The following is a 21153-nucleotide window of genomic DNA, read 5'->3' on the forward strand; positions in this document are numbered from 1 at the left end:
CTATTATTCCAATAACGGACCAGACAAAAAGGAATACGTAGAACTGTTTAAGTAGTACATGTTATGGCTAATTATAGGGGTTTTTTACGATATGGTTGTTTTCACATTCACAAAAACTCAGGGATTTACATGTCATGTTATAAGAAGGTAATTTATCTGTAACACATACAATCAGTTAGGTATTTGTGTAAGTATATTTCTTTTCAATGAATACGGTCCAAGTTAAGTGTGTATAAGTGAACTAAAGAAACAGATGTAGAACTTTCACTCTTTTTTATGTTTTTTAAATAAATTTTGTAATTGTGCAAGTTTTCTCAAGTTGTCATGCATTGAATCAGCTCCTTAAGTTGTGCAAAGATTGTACCCTTCAATCATCCTTCTTCACACCCATAAACACATTTCAGTTTTTCTAAAGTAGAGCCGTATGGGAGGGGGGTGTTTATTCATACATACAGTTGTGCCTGATTGATGTCTATAGAAAGTGAATTGCTTAATTCCCAAAGTGAATTGCTTCCAAAAGAAATCATTTTGGCACAACTATATATACAAATAAAGCACCCCCACACCTATTTAACATTCTAGGGATAACCCTATTCAGAATATCTTTTAAAATGCTTTAATGAAAAGAACTTTCTTTTCAAATCTGCATCTATAACATCTGGTCTTGTTGTTTAGAAATAAATGGCCTGCAACAATATAGCCAGTCTAGAAGTTTGATTGTTATTATAAATTTCAGATCAATGGGCAATGTTTATTTTTTAGAAATCTATTGTTTTTGCAGTCAGTGAACACCAAACTGTATACATAACATGACAAAACTTGCTAGCTATACCACTGTTGACATACCACACATAATGTCTTTGAAACTTAAGCTTAATGCACTTTTTTTGTAGGTGCAACGGTCAGTTTCATCAATTGTAAGAGATAAGGTAATGTTTTAAATATAAGCTAAGAAGACTTTATAAATGTTTTAACTTTTAATTTTTCTTACCTGATTTGGGTTAAGTGATCTAATGTATTGTTTCCAGACACAAAAAACAAAATCAATTTTAAAATTATACTTTGTACTTTTTTATAATCTTATATTTTGATGTTTATAAGAAAGCATTTTTAGTCGTTGTCAATTCTTATTTTTCTATTTTCCCTAGCTTTTTGATAAAATTCTGATTGCAAATCGTGGAGAAATTGCTTGTCGGGTAAGTCTAGGGAGTGATGATGAGAAATCTATATTTCATAATAATATGTTTTTATTAACGTCATATTTTGTCATTTAGGTTATAAAATCATGCAAACGACTTGGAATTAAATCTGTTGCAATATTTAGTGAAGCTGATCGTTATGCTGTGAGTGTACTCTGAGTCTACACAAAGTCTTTCGTTTTATATTTTTCATATTCAATTTTTTCATCAATTTCAGCTTCATACAAAAATGGCAGATGAAAGTTATTGTGTTGGGCCTGCTCCCTCAGGTGAAAGTTATCTCAACATGGAAGCAATATTGAATGCCATCAAATCAACTGGGGCCCAGGCTGTATGATAATATTAAAACCAATTTAGATGGCTGATAATGACAGTTTATTGTTTGGATTATAACGCAATGGTTTATTTCAGGTTCACCCAGGATATGGTTTCTTGTCTGAAAATATGCATTTTGTAAAATTATTGGTAAATTATTAAAGATTTCACCCACTTCTTTTCTGAAAAATTGTCTAAATTGGAGATCTAAAAACCTACTTACGATGTTTTAGGAAGACAATGGTATTGTTTTTATTGGTCCAAATTCTTATTCAATTCAAGCTATGGGAGACAAAATAGAAAGTAAAATAGTGGCAAAGAAAGCTGGTGTCAATATAATTCCTGGATTCAATAAAGTTGTAAAGGTAAATTAAAATCCCAAGATTTGGCTTCATAAAACAGGAGATTTTTGACAAAAACTTGAGTGAAGATTGTCTGCAGCAAGAAGGCAGAGAACTTTGTCGTGCTTGGTAATTTTCTTGTTATTTATAATCCAGGTGCAGAGGCCAAACTTAACTTATTCCTCTAAACGAGTTATTTTACTGTCTAATGTCAAAATACTACTGGTAATTTGTAGAAGGAAATAGCTCAGCTAAAAAGTAGATACAAAAGCAGACTTACTCATACATAATGTAAATAAAACAAGTTTTACCCCACACATCAAGAAAATGTCGGAATTGTCAGCATCGTATTATTTATTAGCACTTTTATAAGCTCAAATACTCGCAATTCTGGCGATAATGTCTAAAATTAAATGCAATGTAAAGAAAACTCGAGATTTAAGTTGATGTTTTGTGTCACACAGCGCAAATATCATGTGAGTTGGCAAGTCTTTAAAAGTTTAAGATTGATCGATCAATGTCAAACTGTTCATCTTCGTCACTACTTACCGACTCAAAAACACGTTTGTCTTTTCCTTTTCTGATCGCAGATAATGTAAACTTAATAGATATTTGCGCTTACGTTGATGCTTATTGACACCAGTTTAATCGTACTTCTCTCGTTTCTTGTTGTTCACTGTTAAAGTTGTTCGACATGCGTGTCAATTTTAAGTAGTCCATCAACCTTACGGGGATAAAGGATCAGGGATAGGGACACTAGGGTAATGTAATGGGATGAAAAAGGATAATGATGAACATCAAACCATCTAGAGTTTCACCTGCAAGTTTCTCTTCTGTTATAAATTTAAACCTTCAACACTTTTCTTAAATACTTTTCTTAATACTTATCATTTGCAAATAAAAATTTGTTTGCGTAAATAGTTTAATCAAAAATCGTTTGAGAATCAAAAATAATCGTTTGAAATAACTGACTTAGTGAAGCATCAGTTCGTTCTATCAGTGTGAAGAAGATCTGATCAGAAACTAAGCACAATGATAAGAAGTTTCGTGTTATATATGTTTAATGAAAAGTAACATTGTAAGTGTTGGAGTTGTTTGTTGAACTTAATTTGAAAACAAAACAATCATATTTGTTGAACTAAAAAGTAAATGATAAATATGTAATAAATATTTACATTTTTGGATAATATTTTTCATGTTAGTCGTACGGTTTTTACAACATTATATATTACCCTTTTTTTAAAGAATGATGAAGAAGCTATAAAACTTGCTAAAGAAATAGGTACATTTCTGTATAATCTTTCTTTGTTATCCTTAATTTTGTGTCATGCCAATAAGCGATAATTTCAACATATATAACCAGGTTATCCAGTCATGATAAAGGCTTCTGCTGGTGGTGGTGGAAAGGGTATGAGAATTGCCTGGAACGACCATGAAGTCAGGTAAGCTACGCCAACATGCTTAGTTGCTTTAGAAACATACCTAAATAGAAATTCTTTTTTCGAAGAGATGGGTTTCGTTTGTCTTCACAAGAAGCCAAGTCAAGTTTTGGTGATGATCGTTTACTGATAGAGAAGTTTATTGACAATCCAAGACATATTGAATTTCAGGTACTGCTAGCTGTTTCAACCCTGGAGTTTACCAATCTTTACGATTTTCTTATGTAAACTAGTGAAAATTAAAAGTTTCGCGTTGTGAAATCTTTGAAAAATGGTCGTTTCTCTTAGAAAGCTGCGAGTTTTCATAGAAGGTTGTCTTTCACTCATTTTTTGTTTCATTTTAGGTTGTTGGGGATAAACATGGAAATTGTGTAAGTTGTAATGTTTGTGTAAATTAAAATTTACTGCCAAACGACTGACAAGCACGTAATACGCTGTAGTTGTTTTCAAATTTTAGATTCACCTTAATGAACGAGAATGCTCCATTCAGCGTAGGAATCAAAAGGTTGTTGAAGAAGCTCCAAGGTATAACCAAACTGCTGATTGAAAGATAAACCCCAACAGAGAATCAAATAAAATGCATATATAACTGCTAAAATGATAGCATAGAAGTCCTTATCGTATACATATATCTACATGTAGATGATATTTACAGTTTATTAATATGTTTTTTATCCATACCGTTTGTTTCAGTGTTTTTATTGATCCAGATTTGAGAAAAGCCATGGGTGACCAAGCGATTGCTTTAGCAAAAGCAGTCAATTACGACTCTGCTGGAACAGTTGAATGTCTTGTTGATTCGGAAAAAAACTTTTACTTTCTTGAAATGAATACACGACTACAAGTTGAACATCCCGTTACAGAATACATTACAGGAGTTGATCTTGTTGAGGAAATGATACGAGTTGCAGCAGGTTAATGTGCATGAAAAATAGTGTGTCTAGATTTTTACTATGTCTTCTCTACATGTCTTTATTACTGTAAACTATAAAGTTTTTTCCAGGTCATCAACTCCAATATAAACAAACTGACATTGGAATAAAAGGTTGGGCCGTAGAAAGTCGTGTGTATGCTGAGGTAAATGGAAATGTTTCTCACTTACGATAGTTTATGAATCGTACTTTTGAAGCTTTTTGTATCAAATGGATTCTCTTTTTGACAGGATCCATTTAAAAATTTTGGTTTGCCATCAATAGGGAGATTAAGTAGATATAAAGAACCAACGCACATTCCAAATGTAAGTTTACGTATGCATTGGCTACTGCATTCTTGGATACATGGAAATCATGAAGAACTCTTTTTAAGGTTCGAATAGACAGTGGTATCATAGAAGGAAGTGAAATAAGTATTTATTATGATTCGCTCATTTCCAAGGTAACTCCAGCTAATTTGCTCCCAAATCATTCAATCATTCACATGTGGTAAGGTGGAAACAGCTATACGTATGTTCCTTTGCTAGATGACATTTTCTCCGCACAAAAAAATTATATAAAAATTGTGTAAACAATTATACAATTTTTTCGTCTAGTAACCGCAGGTTTGAACAAATAGTGGAACAAATTAGTTAATTTATTTATATTTGTACTTCATTTAATGATACAGTTGACAACCTACGGCGAAACACGAGAGAAAGCTTTGAAAACTATGACTGAAGCTCTTGATACTTATGAAATACGAGGTATTGACAACATACGTATAACAATGTCTCATTTGCTGTTCACAATTTGTATCAAACTGAGATTTTCGCAGAATTGTTAATTTTTCTAATGCTTGTTGTTAATTTATATTTAAGGTTTAATCAGCAACATTTCGTTATTGAGAGATGTCGTCACCCATCCTAATTTTATTTCTGGCGATATTTCAACAAAGTTTTTCGAAAAGCATTATCCTGATGGTTTTAAGGGTAGGAGATTATGATGCTCGTACAATTGTTGTTCAAGGTTTTTCCACGATTTTTTAAATGCTGAGAGTCAACGGACATTGTGCGAATCAATGATATTGACAAATACATAAAAATACCTTATCTGTGTATTTTGATACAAATCTCAACTATTTTCAGCAGAAATTTACAAAATATGGGCATAGTTTTCTTGTAATGATTTTATACAGCTCTATAAGTTTACAATGATACAAATGTACGAACAGATAATCAATTCAAACATTACTTTTGAAAATAATTTAAATAATCGTTTCGTTTGCGACTTGAAATGCAGAAAGTACAACAGGTATTTTCAGAGTTTAAAGCATCCAAAAAGTGTCTTTTCAAAATCGAAAATTTAGTTGCTTTTTCCTAAAACTGACTTGCATTTAAAAACTTTAATATTTCAGTACTTGCAGTGTATGTTTTGGGTAAAAAGTACATTCAGGGATGTCGCTTGTAGAACGTTAACTTTTTGGGTTTTTATATATTCATGCAGTTCTGCCCGACTGGGGGCACAAAGAAACATATGAATACCGCCAAAAAGCATTTATAAATTCTAGCAACACCGCTGAGTACATCTGTTCCAAGGCTCAACCACATATGATGAACAATACGTTCGACATAAGAAAAGGTATGTTTTACTTTTTTCAGGAAAACAGCTGAACAGAGATGAAGTGAACGAATTGACAGCCACAGCTTGTTATTTGTTCATACTTCGTGAAAATAGACAGAAACACTTTTTAAATCATACAAGGTATCCATTACAGTTTATATGAAGAACAACGTAAAATTTTTAAAATAATTTAAACCAATTTTCATGTTTTATCGTGTATTTTATGTTTCAAAAGTTTTTTCGACCATTCTGACATATCCTACAACTTTCCATTTATCAGGAATAATTTTGGGTTTACAGACAAAAGCAGGTGGACGCTTTTTGTGCTGGTAAATGATGAGAAATACAAAGTGAACGTTGATCGAAATTTTGATAGCTATCTGGTACGTTTTCTTCCAATGTGCATTTCATGATTTATGTCACGAATGAATTGCTTATTTGTGCACTTTTTTGGGAAAATTTTTCGTCTTATGTATGTTTTTGTTCTTTAAATGTCAGATGAATATCGACGGAACTTGTGTGAAATTCCATTCCTCGTCTAACCTTGCATCAAATCTTGTAGAAGCAACAATAAATGAGAAAAAGGTCTTTGTACAGGTAATTTGTTGTCGCATTAATTTGCAGGTAAATTTATCGTTTACATCTAATGAAATAATTTTTAGAGTTTGTCAAGAAATGGTCAAAATATCAAACTTCAACATTATGGATCAAAGGTATGAATGACTTTCAAAATTAAGGTATTACGTTGAATAAAAACTGTCAATTTAATTCATGGTATTTTTTAACGCGAGTCTTGCTAAGCGAAAGTTCTAATTATTATTTTCAAACCTTTTATCACTCATTGTAAGTTTGATGTCATCGTGATGAATGAAACTCAGAATGATTACTCACGAAATATGAAAGAAAAACCAAAGGTATTGATTTTTATGGTTTACATAGCTAATTATACCTTCAATTTTATACATTTTCCCTTTAATTGAATAAAACTAAAGATAATAGTATCAATTACCCGAGTACTTAAAAGTAAAATATTCTTTTTCTAATTTTTTTGTAAATTTTCATTTTCAGGAGGATTTGACGCCATTTTTGGATTCACCAATGCCAGGCACAGTGATCTCAGTTACATGTGAACCAGGACAAGAGGTAGTTTTAAATATTGAAATCAACTGTAGTGCAATTACTTGGTGAAGATACTCTAAAAACTTCACTTTTTCAGGTAGCTGAAGGTCAAGAGGTTTGTGTTGTTGAAGCTATGAAAATGCAAAATAGTTTATGCGTTCAGAAATCTGGCCGGATTAAAAAAGTGAACTGTAAACCAGGAGATAAAATATTGGAAGGTGATCGACTTATTGAGCTCGAGTAACACTGACTTTTAAAGAAACTTTGCTAAACTGGAGTGATCCATAAACACAAGAAAAAACAACACTTTCCTTTTCAGACAATATTTGAAGTGAAGAAATTTAAGCAACAATAATTTTCTTTTATCATGTGAATAATTAAAAATGCATTGTTTCAAATATTATAGTTCAACAATGAAGGAAAATATGATATGACTAACCGATGCAGCACAATACTGTACTTACGTACGATAATTATGTACGCGTATAAATGATTATGATTGTTGTAATGTTTATTTGTTTGTGTGAATTGTGAATATTTAGTTTCAAATGCTAAAATTAAACAGTGCATGATTGTGAATGAATATTAATTCATGTATAAATCATAAACTATACATCGCCAATGTTTTCAATAATAGGATAGTTTCCTTCTTCATCCCTTTTCAACCCCAATCTCACTTCATCCTTTTTGATGCTAACCCAAGGCATGAGGTCATTTTTAAATGCCTTTCCAATATTTCCATGTCTGTCGATGGCAATTCCTCCAGCGAGTCCATTTTGTCTTTGTTGAACTAAGTTCACAGCACTCTGTACAGCTTCCTTTAGTGAATAAATAATTAAACAAAGTTTAAAAAAAAGAAGATTTGAAAATTGGTTGAATCTGGATTGTTGAAAATGTAATATTATGAATTGAGAAAGATATTGCTCAAGACTTAAATAATTTCTTTTGCATGTTAAAACAGATGGATTGTCGGAGAGAAAAAATAAGTTTTTAATTTAGAGTTTGGAGTGAGATTGGTTACAATGTAATCTAAACTAAATGGTCCGTGTCGAACATTTTGTAGGCAAATTAGCTATGACAAACTAAAGCCTGTTTAGAGGTTAAAAAGATCACTGAGCTTTGAAATTTAATGAGGCTTTGCAGGGTAAAGTAACTGTATTTTTGTGAAAAAACAATAGCAATTGTGTATTCAAAAGAAAACTGGCGAAATCATATAATCAAATCATTTGCACTTCTCAATTAATAGAAATGGAATGGACTTGTACAGTTCAGAGAGAAAATCACACACTTTTTCTCTACATCACTAGTCTCATGGGACTTAGCAAAAAGCGAAGATAAATCGTATATAAACGAGTCAATAATGCGTACAATACTACACAAGAAAACGTAGAAAACTAAAATGATTGATATTTTGCATTACCTGGGCACTATTTTCATTTTCTATTTCAATTACAACTTGTCTTGTAAAGTTCAATTTTATCAATTTCTCTCCAAGACCATTTACTGCAGCTGCTCCTTTTTCATTTGCATATCCTCCACAACCAACTAATGCAGTGTCACCAATACGACCTTTAAGTTTGCCGGCAATACCTCCTAAAATAATGATTAATTATAAATATGATAACATGTAGGTGATGTAGAACTGAATTCATGTATGATTTCTCATTATATAAATATGACCTGTATATTTAGTCATTACCTGTTGACGTTGCACATGCCAACTTGCCATCTCTATCAATCGCAACAGCACATGCACAATCGCAAGTGTCAGTTTTTTCAGGTATAATTTCAGGCGCATCAGCAGGAAAAGCTCCTCCCTCCATAAAATATCTCGAATAATCATTGAAATATTTATGTGGAAGACGTCTCTGTTCATTTAACAATTCATTCGGTTCACACCAATCCAATCCATTATCCTTAGCAAATTTCAGAGCACCATCACCACTAAGAGCACAATGTGGTGTTTTGTCCATTACTTTTCGAGCAAGAAAAACTGGATTTTTGAAATTTCGACCAGAAATTACAGCACCTACAGTAAACAGAAAAGAATTTAAAAGCTTTTTACACTGATTACTCACAATTTTAAGAGTACCAAGTTTATTTATATTTGTTCTCGAGTGATATTATGAGATTTGCCTAGTACAAAATGTAAACAGCATGTATTTTTTTTGCCAATTTCTAATGAAGACGTGCCGGGAAATACATTCTGGTTTTATTTGTTATCAAAAAATTCAAAGTTAAAGTATCACAAATGGATTTTAACCTGTTTTTAAATTGTGCCCATCCATAATCATTGCATCACATTCAACTTCTCCTTCACTGTTCAATGGAGATCCACGACCTATCATAAATAAGTCACTGCTCTCTAAAATACTAACTGCTTTCTCAACAGCATCAACAGCAGTGCCACCATTCTGAGGTGATAAAAATAATCATAATGTTAAATGCAGTTAATATAAATTATGACAAAATTTTTCAAACGAGTTACTTACCGTTAAGACCGCATATCCCTCTCTGGCTGATTCTTTCAGTTTTTCAAGGTATTCATTACTGATATGTTCTCTAATATAGTTGCTATAGACTCCTCCCATAACAATAATTGCGTGGGCTCCATCGAAATCTTAAAAAATTACCCATTATTAAATTTGATGCGTCACTTCAAAGCTGAGCGATTTATAAAATTCTATGGATGATGTTGTTTGCTGATGACATAGATAAATATGCAAAAAGTAAATTTTGTCCTGATTCATGCATATCCTATAGTAAAGTTTTTCCTTTTTGTCTTAGTTTAGGAGAAATAAAAGTTGAAATGTCCCGTGCGCACTTTTTTCTTTCCACATTTGAGAAAATTGATAATTGATACTAAGACAACTTATCAAAATCTTACTCTGTATTTGGGTTGACTAAAATTGTTTTATGTTATGTGATTATTTCTTGATGAGAGCAGCAAAAAATAATCCCTCACTCACAAACACCTCTAGTGGAGCATTCTTTGAAGAATCATGAAAAGTATCTTGATGTACATAACTGCATTTCACACTTAGACATTTTAGAATTCAAAATGATAACTGTGTGTTAAGTTTTCTCCAGAGAACTAATTTCGCATATTTCAAATAATTTTGATATTTTCTTATACTAAATGTGTTTCACTGTTTGTAAAAATTCTTTCGATTTATAAACTCCTTAATATTTTTGGCTATCTAAGTATCATTAAATATAGGTAGCTTACATGCGTAGAATTTTTATATTGCAATAGATTATTGGCAGCTAACTATAACAGGAGAGGTTCTAAACATTTTTTTCAAACACCCGCAAGGCCGTCATGTAATTTTTCAGCACTGTTTATTTAGTGAAATAATTTTTGGCACAGATTAATCAGAGAGTCAAGCTTCTTTTGTATTTGCAATCGACATGCACTTGTACCTTCACAAGTGCAGTATTAGAGTTAAATTGCTTTATCAATTGATGAGAACTAAAGAATACACATTAGAATTTGTAAGTCTTGCAAACTTTACACGCCATATTATACCGAGACATTATATTTTCATTGTATTTTTATAGTCGTGCAACATCGTTCTAAAAAAAGTAAAGCATTCACATACTTAAAAAACTGTATATTCTGAAATCTAATATATTTATTGCTCACATCTGTCCTTTAAATAGTTCAAGATTATAATCAATACCTTAATGACAATAAGGTTGTTTGTACTTACCCATTATGTTAAAAATATTGAACAAACGTTTTTCTTGTTTTTTTTTGCTCGTGCTTTCTTTAGAAAAGTTCAGAGACAAGACCAACTATGTATAGAGAAAAGATTGTACGCAGAAATTATATTACTTTACAAATTTACTCCAAAACGGTCTTTGAAAAAGAAAATTTATACTTTTTCTTATAGCTTTATAATTAAATAAATAAAATAATATATGACAATTTTCTTAAATTTCAAGTATCTATCATCTTATAATTACGCATTCAGAGACGTGTAATCACGATTGACGAGATTTTAAATTTTAGGGCCTGTTCATATGAGCCGGTCTAGCCCGGTAGTAGCGAGTAGAAACTGAAAATCTTTAACAAAAATGTGTCTTCTTTAGAAATTGGAGTATTTTGCATTTTAAACATCCCTTAATTGATATAAATACGCGTTTGAAATCTGTTAGAATTAATCAGAGTATTTGAAAAATCAATTTGACTCCATGATCAACACTACGTATCTTAGAGACAAAGATAATATATATTTAACAATCTGTAACGGCGTCCAATGTCCAAAATTAGTTTTTATAAAACGATTCTTGCGTTCATTTGCCATTCACATTAATTACTGATTTGCTACGCATGCGCAGACATGTCATGTGACACAGTTATCGATAGGTCTCGCCCTCTCGTTTACTTTAAAAAATTTCTGACAACATCAAAGGTCAACATTCACAAACAGAGAACAAAATTACAAATATTTTACGATAGACTATTCGAGAGACAAAAAAATTCAGCACCCCTTCGTTCCACAGTGTTCTACCCTGAGGCTAATTAAAGTTTTTAAGATCAAACTACCGAAATTCTTCCAGTAGACGGACTGCAATGATTCTGACTACAGTAATCACTGACCAAGATAAAATTTTGCCAAACAAGAGTGTAATTTCTGGAATGAAGCGATTATATCAGTTTCTTATTTTGATATAGTATAACCGAAATCAATTGGCAAAGGAGAATCGACGCTGCTCTTCGAAACTCTTGCTTAAAAGACTTTCGAAAGTTTTCTTCAGCAGATATTTTAATAACAAATCATAGTCAAGTCAACAGTTATACTATATTTTAATTTTACAATAATTAATGTGTTGTATAATCAGTGGCGTAGCTAGGAAAAATAGTCACTCCCGCCAATCTATCTCGCGCCGAAGGCGCGACCCCACTAGGGGGGTCCGGGGGCATGCTCCCCGGAAAATTTTGAAATCCAGAGCCTTGGAAACAGCATTTCCTGCGATTTCGAGGGCGAATTATTTGTTGTACAATAATTTATAAAAAACCATTTTTGTTAGCTGCATTCTTAATGTGGCAATCGTTGAAACTGCAACTAGTTAAAAGGTACTAAAGGTGGCTCAGAGAAACGTTACGCAGGAGACAATTGTCCCTAAAACATAATTTACTCATCACTGCCCCTGCATAAACAGAAGAAATTTGTATTAGCACAAAAATAATATAGTATACGACACTTCTAAAGTGCATAGAGAGAGATTTTTCTTAGCATTCTACTTGTTAGTTTAAACTTGTTTAGATTGGGGCAAGTAGACAGGGATGGCTTTATTCTTTAAAGTTATGCTTAATTTTCTCAATGAAGTACCATGTATTATACGAACAAATATCAAAACACATACTATACTCATCATTTATAAAGAAAGGCCAGCCTCCTGGGTTTTTCTACAAATTTTCAACCACCTCGTTATGCAACACCTCTGATTCCTCTTTCTTTTCAATGATATCTTTGTGAATAGATATTCTACACAAAGAGCTAAGCCGACCTTGACCCATTCTATTTCTTAAATAGCTTTTACCCTTTTAAGCAAGAAAACGACCTCTCTACTGAAGCACTTGCCACTGCCAACACACCATTCAATTTTAACAAATTTACCACTTGACCTAAACTCGACTGGAGATTAAATTTGAAGATGTATTTAAGAACCTCATTACTGCACTCTTTGTGAAAGTCCTTGTCGTTGTAAATGAAGGAAAGTTGACTCTCCAAAGTTTGGATGTCAAAAGAGGACTATACTTATCTTTGAGAAGATTGATCTTCTCCTGTGGAACTATGCCCTTCCATGTAGTAAATAGTTTAGGATTTACAAGGTCTAAAACTCGAACTGATTAATATCTTGAAATCGTTCACTTAACATGCCTTTAATGGAATCAATAATCTCAAAATAAAGCTGTTTGTAATTGTATCTACTATCTGCTCTGGTTGCTGGTGGGCCTACTTTTTCTAGTGCAGTTTGGTAAAACTCGGTGAAAGCTTGATCTGTGCGAAGTGACACAATAAACTGCTTGAAATTGTCAATCTTGCTTATGCCATAGTTAAAATGGGTTTCCCTATTTTGAAGAATGGAATACAAAATTGTGGACTGTTCTAAAATCCTGTAAAAAACACACACTAGAAAACAAAGAGAAAGCTATCAAGATAATGCAGTAAGCCACTTATTTTACTTAATGACTCATCATCCCACCCAGCTGGTTGTTCAAGTACCCCTCAAAAATATCTAAAAGTTTTCATAGTTTTGTGCAATACATTGATTAATCTAGAGCGATAATACCATCTTGTTTCACCAGGGCAGGAAACTCAAGGTTGTTAGATGTGAGAAAAGCTTTTCTTTTGGGGCATTGCTTGTAAATGTGCTGAATGTAGCTATATTAATAAAAAGATTTTAACAGGAGAAATTGATGAGGCTGACTGGCATAGGACCAGGTTCAATCTATGAGCTGCACAATGAACAAAATGAGCAAAAGGATACTCTTGTCGAACCAATGCTTGAACACCATTGATATGGCCAGACATGACAGAAGCACCATCATATGTTTGTAAAACCAGTTTTCTTTTATATTAGAATACTCACCAAGTTTATCTTTGACAACTTGTGATATTGCTGTGGCATTTCTGTTCATACTTACATCCACAAATCCTAATTGCCTCTCCATAATTTCACTTGCTTTGTCAAACCGAGCAATAACACTTAGCTGCTCTTTGGTGGAGACATCAGATGCTTCATCAACCTGAATACTCATAAATGTGCAATCATTTATTTCCTTTCTGATTTCATCTTCAATAATTGAATCAAGACAGCTGATAAGACCATTTTGAATTTCTGGGAGACTCCAGTAAATCTTCTGTCACCAACTATATCAGATTCTGCTAGTCTACTGTGCAGTCGACGCTCAAATACAGAATCAAACTTAGCAAAACATTCGAGCAACTCTCTATAATTACCTTTGTTCAAGCTACCTTCGGACTCATTGTGACCTCTAAATGGCAACTCTTGCTTTGACAAATACAGCACGGCCTCAGTAACAGTTTTAAAATTTCTCGATTTTGTCTTACCTCCTCATTGTGACGCTGAATCTCATTTCTTCTAGCGAGGGACATAAGACAATCAATTCGTTCACTAGCTCCATACGTTTTCCATGTCTTAAATGCAGTCAAATGCGATTTAGATTTTCATGCTTCTTAGCATCAGACATAATACTCCGCATATCGTTGTAGCCATTCTTAGTCCACGATGGCGATGTTTTGGGAAAACATTAGACATGGCCAACAAAACACTTTCTGCAAGGTTGTACTGCCACACAGCCAGTCCTTCGCCTCATACCAATCTCTCTGAAATGCTCTTCCCTTATTTTGGATAGTTAAATCAGGAGTAGGCCGTTCATGAACGATAACATTCTGTTCGACCGACGATCGAGCAGAGAACGGTTTAGCTAATAAGCTATTTACTAAATCAACATCAGTTGAGCAAATCGCAGTCGCACTTGAAGCCATTGTGTCATACACAAATACAAAATAGCAATTTGAGAGTAAACACAATGGAAAATTAATACCGACAATGACACGTAATTTGATAATCACTAATCGCTGTACTCGTATTAAAAGGTCGAATAATTACAACCTCCGCCAATTTAAAATAGCGGGAGTTCGACTATAAAACAGCAGATTTGAGCATGCGTCAAGTCCCTTAGCCAACCAGAATTCAAAACTTCTTATATAGAATTATATTGTATGTTCCGCCCTCTGAAGATGGGCGGAATACGTGGAGAATCGCGCGAGTATGCAATGTGCGAGAAAAGGCGGTTGCTAGGTTACATAACAAATCTTGAGATTTTGCTGTATTACGATTACGAACCACCTAATAAAAGCGTAAATATGAACGAATAAAACATAATATTACAAATTGTTCGTGAAATAATGTATATCTTATGTCCAAATAGAATATTTATTATTTTTTTGGGAAATTTCTACTCCCGCCGGGCGGGAGTAGCGGGACCGCTAGCTACGCCACTGCTGATGACGCAGGATAAAATTTTGCATGACAAGAATGGAATTCTAGGAATGGAACAGTAATATGCAACTTTTTAATTCTCAAATAATGTCATAAATTAGTTAGATGTTCAGTTGCAGAAAAAGTTGATGTCAATCCTGGAAATTTAGAAGCCTCTTTAGCAGATATTTCATTTTGTCAAATTAAGCAAGTCAATAATTAATATATTTCATCTTTATAATCACTGATGTGTGGCATACAACGGAAAATGTGATAACCTTATTACATAAACTTGTTCAACTTGCAGATGAATTGTTTTCGTTCAATACATGTAGATATGTATATCAAGTCAACAGTTATACTATATTTTTATTTTACAATAATTAATGTGTTGTATAATGGTTTAGGAGCCTGTGATAAACGTTAGTATATAATATAAACTTGTTTGAAGTGTGTAATTGGTTGGTTTCCTGATTGTACGACTGTACGTACCTTTCTTGATTTCCGTATTGTACTGACTGAAAGGAACTGTACGTTTCTTTCTTGTTTGAACGAGATGGAAAAGGAGCTTCTGTTCTGTCTGTTGATCTTATTTTACTGACTGCCAAATGAATTTACTCTCCTGTGGGTTAAGTTGAAATACTTTAAATCGTTTTGCACTTTTCAGTGAGCACATTGAAAACATCACATTTCACGCAGATATCATGCTATGCTGATGGCAGATGGCTTTCCTTGAACAGATTTAAAAATACAACTCTTTGTTGTATCGGAATTTATCATAGTTTTGAACAGCTGAATTGAAACTAATCTAAAAGTTTAGACAGTTGCTTTACCAGTTTATGAACTCAAACGTTTAACATTCCTGAGCAAACGTTACGTTTGACAGTCGTAACATCGGTTTTCAAATTATCACGAGAATTCTCAAACCTAAAAACTGTCTCAGCATAAATCCATCAGATATAAGTTTTCTTAAGGTCGGTGTTTGCTATAAGAAATCTTGTGATTAAAAAACTTTGTCAAATTAAGTAAGTCAATCATTAATATATTTCATCTTTATAATCACTGATGTGTAGCATACAACGGAAAATGTGATAACCTTATTATATAAACTTGTCCAACTTGCAGATGAATTGCTTTCCTTCAATACATGTACAACTGTACGTACCTTCCTTGTCATAACGATATAGGCCTGAAACATCTGTTTGTTCCTCATACACTTCAATGGTTCAATGAAATTATTCTCCTGCAGAAGAGCAACATGCAAATGCCATTTTGTATTTTGAAATATTTTATTCAGCCCTCATGCTGATGGCTTTAACTTATACAGAAATATAAACTATAAACATCGATGGAACTCTTGAGTTCATTGAAGTTCGTTTAGGGTGGATTTGATTTCTTTGAATCTGCAAGAGCGATTTAAAATTCGTTTTTCACAAAAATCGCAATCCAAATCGAGCACCACACAACTTGTTACGGTTTTAAAAGCTTTTACTTTGTTAAACAAAAATAGAAATTCCAGCGGCATATGTCTGTTTGTAATATTTTCTTCCTTTGGAAAGAACAAAAATATAATTCATTTATTTCTATCCATCTTCGGATAAAATCTGACGCGCCGGTATAACCACTGTGGAAAAACAAAACACGTTAAGACAGACGGCACCTATAGGTTAATTGACATACGTTAAATTGCAAAGATCACATAACACTAGAACGGCATAACAAGAAGGGCTATGGGGGTCGCTTAACAATTTTCTTTAGCCTTTCAGATTTCAAATAGCTTATTTGCACCCAAATTCGGCAGTCGGTAACCTCTCCCTACTATGAGAATCCTAGTAACTCTCACGTGTCCTTGTATTCTAAATACCCGCGAGCTTGCGGTGAAACATTCACCAGACATCACATGATATGAACAGTGGCAGATTAGGGGTAGGAAAAATACATTATGAACTTTAATATTATATTCAAAATATCACAACGAGCTAAAAAAATCTATTTTAAGTTGCCCGCAGCATGGCAAGCCATGATTAGCTGCATAAAATCTGTTATCCGTTAGTTGGTAGTTTTGACTATTTCTTGTGAAAAATGCAGACCTTGCATTGAATTGGTCGGTGGTCTTTAAATGTAAAGAAAAAAGTTAGTTAAAGATAGCTAAATTATAAAAATATAACAAAAAATAAAAGAGAGTTGGATCATTTTCAAATGCTTGGTGAAGCTAAGAACAAAATATTTCTCTTTAAATGGACAACAGTGAGAGAAGATCTTGTCAAATGTTGCGTCAATCCTAATTTTTTTTTGCAAGTTAATGGGGTAAAATAGACTTGAAGGAATCTTTATCATTGATATAATACATGCATATAGACACAACATTATTATCGATACACTATTGAATTATATAGAGAGCTGATGAATATGCATTTCATGTGGGTTCCCATAGATAATTGGGTTTGTATACTGCTCTGAAGAAGAACAGAAACAAATTACAAGAAATAAGACATCGACACTATGGCACAAACTTGAAGCTTGCGAGTTTTTTTTCTCTGTTGGCTGATAAATTTCTATATCTTGAGAATATAGCTATGATTGAGCAAAGAAGAGTTATCTGCGTGTGATTTTTATTGGATCTAGCAAAATGCTAGTGGTAAAGCATACCTTTATACCTCGTGAACTGATTAAAAATTTACAATGTTATTCTTTGAGGTGTCACTTTTCTAGAGCAGCTATATAGATATGGAAAGAAAAATTTTTATGAGTTCAATATTTACCAAGAAATTAATGTACCAGCACTGGTTTGATTTTTTGCGTATTTTGTAAAACCCAGCAAATATTCAGGGAAAAAATTAAGTTTTCAAATTTCAATAGAAACGACAATATCAGACGAAAAGGACAAAATGAGATGTGTCCCCCAATAATTTTGGTTAGTCGGCAAATGTTTGCAAATTTGTAAAACAAAATCGGCAGGAAGATATAAATGATTAAAAACTTTATACTAACTACTCACATTGGGAAGTCAAATACACAAATTTAAACTTTGCCTAGATGTCTGATTTAGCTATTGTATTTTTATTGGCAAATCCAAAGAATTATTTTTAAACATGACATTGTAAACTTGTAACCATAAACATTTTGATCAGAAGTGGGTTATTTTGATTTTGAACTGGCTGACGACCGTAACATAATTGCTCCATATTTGGATTCAACAGGATGTAATTTTTGTGTAAGAAATCCAGAAAATTGTTTGCTATCTGACTGACTTGCGAGTTTTCCTTTCATATTATAAATTTTGTACCTTTTCCTTCCGTTAATCTTTCACTGAAGTCTCGTTCCAATATTATCTGGCAACTTTTACTGTGGTTTGTCGTCTTCACGGTTACGAGGATTTGCATAATAGACTTGATAAATGATAAGCCTTTTATTTAGGACACTTGTTTATGCAAGTTGAGCAATGAAATAAAATGAAATGTGTTTTTTGATGTTCATGTCTTTCCAATTTGACATTCAACACCCCCACACACTCATTGTGATCACTTTGCAACGGCCCTGGAAGGAGTCACATGAACAAAATTAAGTTTTAAAAATTAAGTTTTAACCAACCCTTCACAAAGCTCTTGTGATTGTTAACCATTTGCGATATAGACAGAGGCCTAGTCCTCTCTTTTGACTCCGCTTAGTGTTTGTTGAAAAGAGAATTTCAATAATTAGTACTCTGTTTACCAGGCGACAAAAAATCTTAAATTGGTTCAATTCCTAAGTATTCACATTGTTTTATATTTTTTAAGTGAACACGCTAAAAACAACATACTTAGCATAGCTATCATGCTGATTGGCAAATACAAATTCTTTATTGAGGGCAAACTGTGGATTTTTTAATTCAGGTAAAATAAGCTAAAAATTGTTTAAAGTTTTTTCTTAGAAGCATTTCACTTATGAAAAGAGAAAAAATACAATTTGTAGAAATTAAAAAAAACTTTTGTACCTTATACTTAAGCAGTTACTTACCTGTAAGTTGGACTTTGACAGGAATTCTAAGACAATCAGTTAGGAAGCTAGGAGCCATGTAGGTAGCGCATGCAAGCTTTGCTGATCACGTGACATGTGTAGGACACTCAGCCTACCCAGCGTTTTGGATAAGGTTCTGAGCTCGATTAATTCTGCCTTTTGAGGTAGTTTTTAACAGCTTGATGCACGAACGAACTTCAAACAAGACTTGTTGCGAGAGGGACGAGGCAAACTTAAGCATTAATCGAGCCAACACGTTTTTTGAAGGTGATGACTTTGACTTCAAACATTTGAAATTTATACTAATTTAGAATTTCAATAATTAGTACTCTGTTTATTCATCATTAAGAAAAAGCAACGTTTGTGAAAATATTGGCAGAAATATCAAACTACTTAATCAAACATGCAAAAAACTCATGCAAGTGTTTCTCTTTGTCTCAGTCTAGTCAATTTTTTTTTCTTATATGAGTTATTCGGTTTTCTATGACTGAATGTGAAATTTATTTCTCCGGAGGTTTTTGGTAAAACATTCTGTTTTAGTTATATTTCGGCACAACGTAACAGTCTTGTACTTCATGTTAAAAAAGTCTGGTCTACAATGCACTTCACAAACCAACACGACAGCTATTTACCATTCTTTATAACAAAACGATCAATATTCCTCCCATAATGTTCAATATCATAGCACAGAAACCGACGTTCAAAATCATAACCAAGCGACAAAAGCACTGAATTGAAAGTTGATACCACCATGTAAAATTCTTACTCAAAACAGCGTCATACATAATACATTTGCCTATATTACTTATATATTACTGCAAAAGTAGATGAAAGACGCATGTCAACAATATAACTTACTACATTACTAAAAAACAACATAAGGTGGGTTTTTATTACTTCTAAGACTGAAACGCATTAAATAGAAGATGGATGACTTGAAGAATTAAATTTATGTAAATAACAGCTTTCTGTGGCGTATGGCTTACATGAAAAAAGCCGATTGGATCATAAAACTAATGATAATGATTGACCAAAACTTACTTAAAAAGGTGATTTGCAATACAGGTGTTGTAAAAGAGGTGACATTTATAGAAAGGAGTGAATTGCTAAAACTTCAATGGCTAATCATTATATGCTACGCTCATGAATTTCAGCTATGTGCATGTATCTTTAATACAAGCACAGAAGTTCAACTGCTCTTGGGAGTTTAACATAGTTTCTAACAGCGAAATTTGTGCAATATGCACCCATGGGATTAACATTGTGATTAGGCATTGAAATAGAGACAAAACTTGAAATAAAACGAACTACTTGTTTCTCAATGTTCGAAAACAAGTAAAGTTTTGTCTCTTGCGTATTCGTAGTGGTAGCAACTATTTCTTTTTTAACTTCTATACATTAGTTCCCTTTGGATTGAAACGTCACCTGGAGAAGCATGTTGAAGAGCAGTTGGAACTTGAAACTGAATTTACCAGAGTAGAAATTTGCTTTTTGTTACATCTAACAAAATAGCTTCAAAGACCAGTCCATGACATTATTTCTTTTGATCAAAATGCCCAGTTTCGAAGATAGTTATTGCACATGTCAGCCTCCTTTCCACAATGATTTAAGAATCTCCTAATTCCTTCGGTTTCGATGTACCCTGCCTTGTACATTGTTTGTAAATATTTAAACTTCACGTGTTTTATCCAATTGCTTGTGAACCATAACATGTCTCCAGTTTCAAAGCCTGGCTCACATATATACATTCTTATGATTTGAAGACAGTTTGAGTAGCACACGTAATTGAAAATTGACACCCTTGAGGTTTAGAACACGTTCTACGATGGTTAGAGCATGATCACCCATTGTAAGTTGATGTCATCGTGATGAATGAAACTCAGAATAATTACTCACGAAATATGAAAGAAAAACCAAAGGTATGGATTTTTATGGTTTATATAGTTATTTATACTTTCAATTTTATATATTTCCCCTTTTATTGAATTAAACTAAAGATAATAGTATCAATTGCCCGAGTACTTAAAGGGTAAAATATTCTTTTTCTAAATTTTTTGCAAATTTTCATTTTCAGGAGGATTTGACGCCATTTTTGGATTCACCAATGCCAGGCACAGTGATCTCAGTTACATGTGAACCAGGACAAGAGGCAGTTTTAAATATTGAAATCAATTGTAGTGCAATTACTTGG

At 33.0% G+C, this 21153-nt stretch overlaps 3 protein-coding genes across 4 annotated transcripts in view; 2 read left to right on the forward strand and 1 right to left on the reverse strand.

Moving 5' to 3' along the window:
- LOC124446733 (propionyl-CoA carboxylase alpha chain, mitochondrial-like) lies at positions 1 to 7536 on the forward strand. The gene is made up of 25 exons (XM_046997598.1): positions 1 to 147; positions 894 to 929; positions 1149 to 1196; positions 1275 to 1343; positions 1417 to 1530; positions 1611 to 1664; positions 1748 to 1879; positions 3101 to 3137; positions 3219 to 3297; positions 3363 to 3465; positions 3639 to 3665; positions 3752 to 3819; positions 3988 to 4208; positions 4298 to 4371; positions 4457 to 4531; positions 4600 to 4668; positions 4897 to 4972; positions 5087 to 5197; positions 5867 to 5969; positions 6109 to 6211; positions 6327 to 6425; positions 6491 to 6541; positions 6677 to 6742; positions 6897 to 6971; positions 7045 to 7536. The coding sequence occupies exons 1-25, from the start codon at positions 64 to 66 to the stop codon at positions 7189 to 7191; spliced, it is 2121 nt and encodes a 706-aa protein (XP_046853554.1). The 5' UTR covers positions 1 to 63; the 3' UTR covers positions 7192 to 7536.
- The window catches only part of LOC124446737 (isoaspartyl peptidase/L-asparaginase-like), a 22032-nt gene continuing 8133 nt past the window's right edge, over positions 7255 to 21153 (reverse strand). The window contains exons 1-8 of one of the 2 annotated variants that reach the window (XM_046997612.1): positions 16132 to 16243; positions 15459 to 15588; positions 10661 to 10745; positions 9440 to 9567; positions 9211 to 9361; positions 8647 to 8976; positions 8368 to 8540; positions 7255 to 7765 (exon numbers count right to left, since the gene is read on the reverse strand). In XM_046997612.1, the coding sequence (XP_046853568.1) occupies positions 7556 to 7765; positions 8368 to 8540; positions 8647 to 8976; positions 9211 to 9361; positions 9440 to 9567; positions 10661 to 10664 (996 nt within the window). In that variant the 5' untranslated portion in view covers positions 10665 to 10745; positions 15459 to 15588; positions 16132 to 16243 and the 3' untranslated portion in view covers positions 7255 to 7555. Of the gene's footprint in view, positions 7766 to 8367; positions 8541 to 8646; positions 8977 to 9210; positions 9362 to 9439; positions 9568 to 10660; positions 10746 to 15458; positions 15609 to 16131; positions 16244 to 21153 lie in introns of those variants that run through there. The other variant, XM_046997613.1, reaches the window with a different exon arrangement.
- The window catches only part of LOC124446919 (propionyl-CoA carboxylase alpha chain, mitochondrial-like), a 660-nt gene continuing 337 nt past the window's right edge, over positions 20831 to 21153 (forward strand). Inside the window, exons 1-2 of the mRNA XM_046997803.1 lie at positions 20831 to 20881; positions 21037 to 21111. Coding sequence (XP_046853759.1) covers positions 20831 to 20881; positions 21037 to 21111 — 126 coding nt within the window. The remainder of the gene's footprint in view (positions 20882 to 21036; positions 21112 to 21153) is intronic.

Source organism: Xenia sp. Carnegie-2017, unplaced genomic scaffold, assembly GCF_021976095.1.
Source record: "Xenia sp. Carnegie-2017 unplaced genomic scaffold, XeniaSp_v1 HiC_scaffold_22, whole genome shotgun sequence".
Classification (NCBI taxonomy): Eukaryota; Metazoa; Cnidaria; class Anthozoa; order Malacalcyonacea; family Xeniidae; genus Xenia; species Xenia sp. Carnegie-2017.

Bases quoted from the DNA above. Each gene is read 5' to 3' on its own strand.
- LOC124446733 (XM_046997598.1), top strand. From the start codon at position 64: ATGGCTAATTATAGGGGTTTTTTACGATATGGTTGTTTTCACATTCAC. The intron at 930-1,148 runs GTAATGTTTTAA...TATTTTCCCTAG, and splicing joins CATCAATTGTAAGAGATAAG to CTTTTTGATAAAATTCTGAT. The intron at 3,820-3,987 runs GTATAACCAAAC...CGTTTGTTTCAG, and splicing joins GTTGTTGAAGAAGCTCCAAG to TGTTTTTATTGATCCAGATT.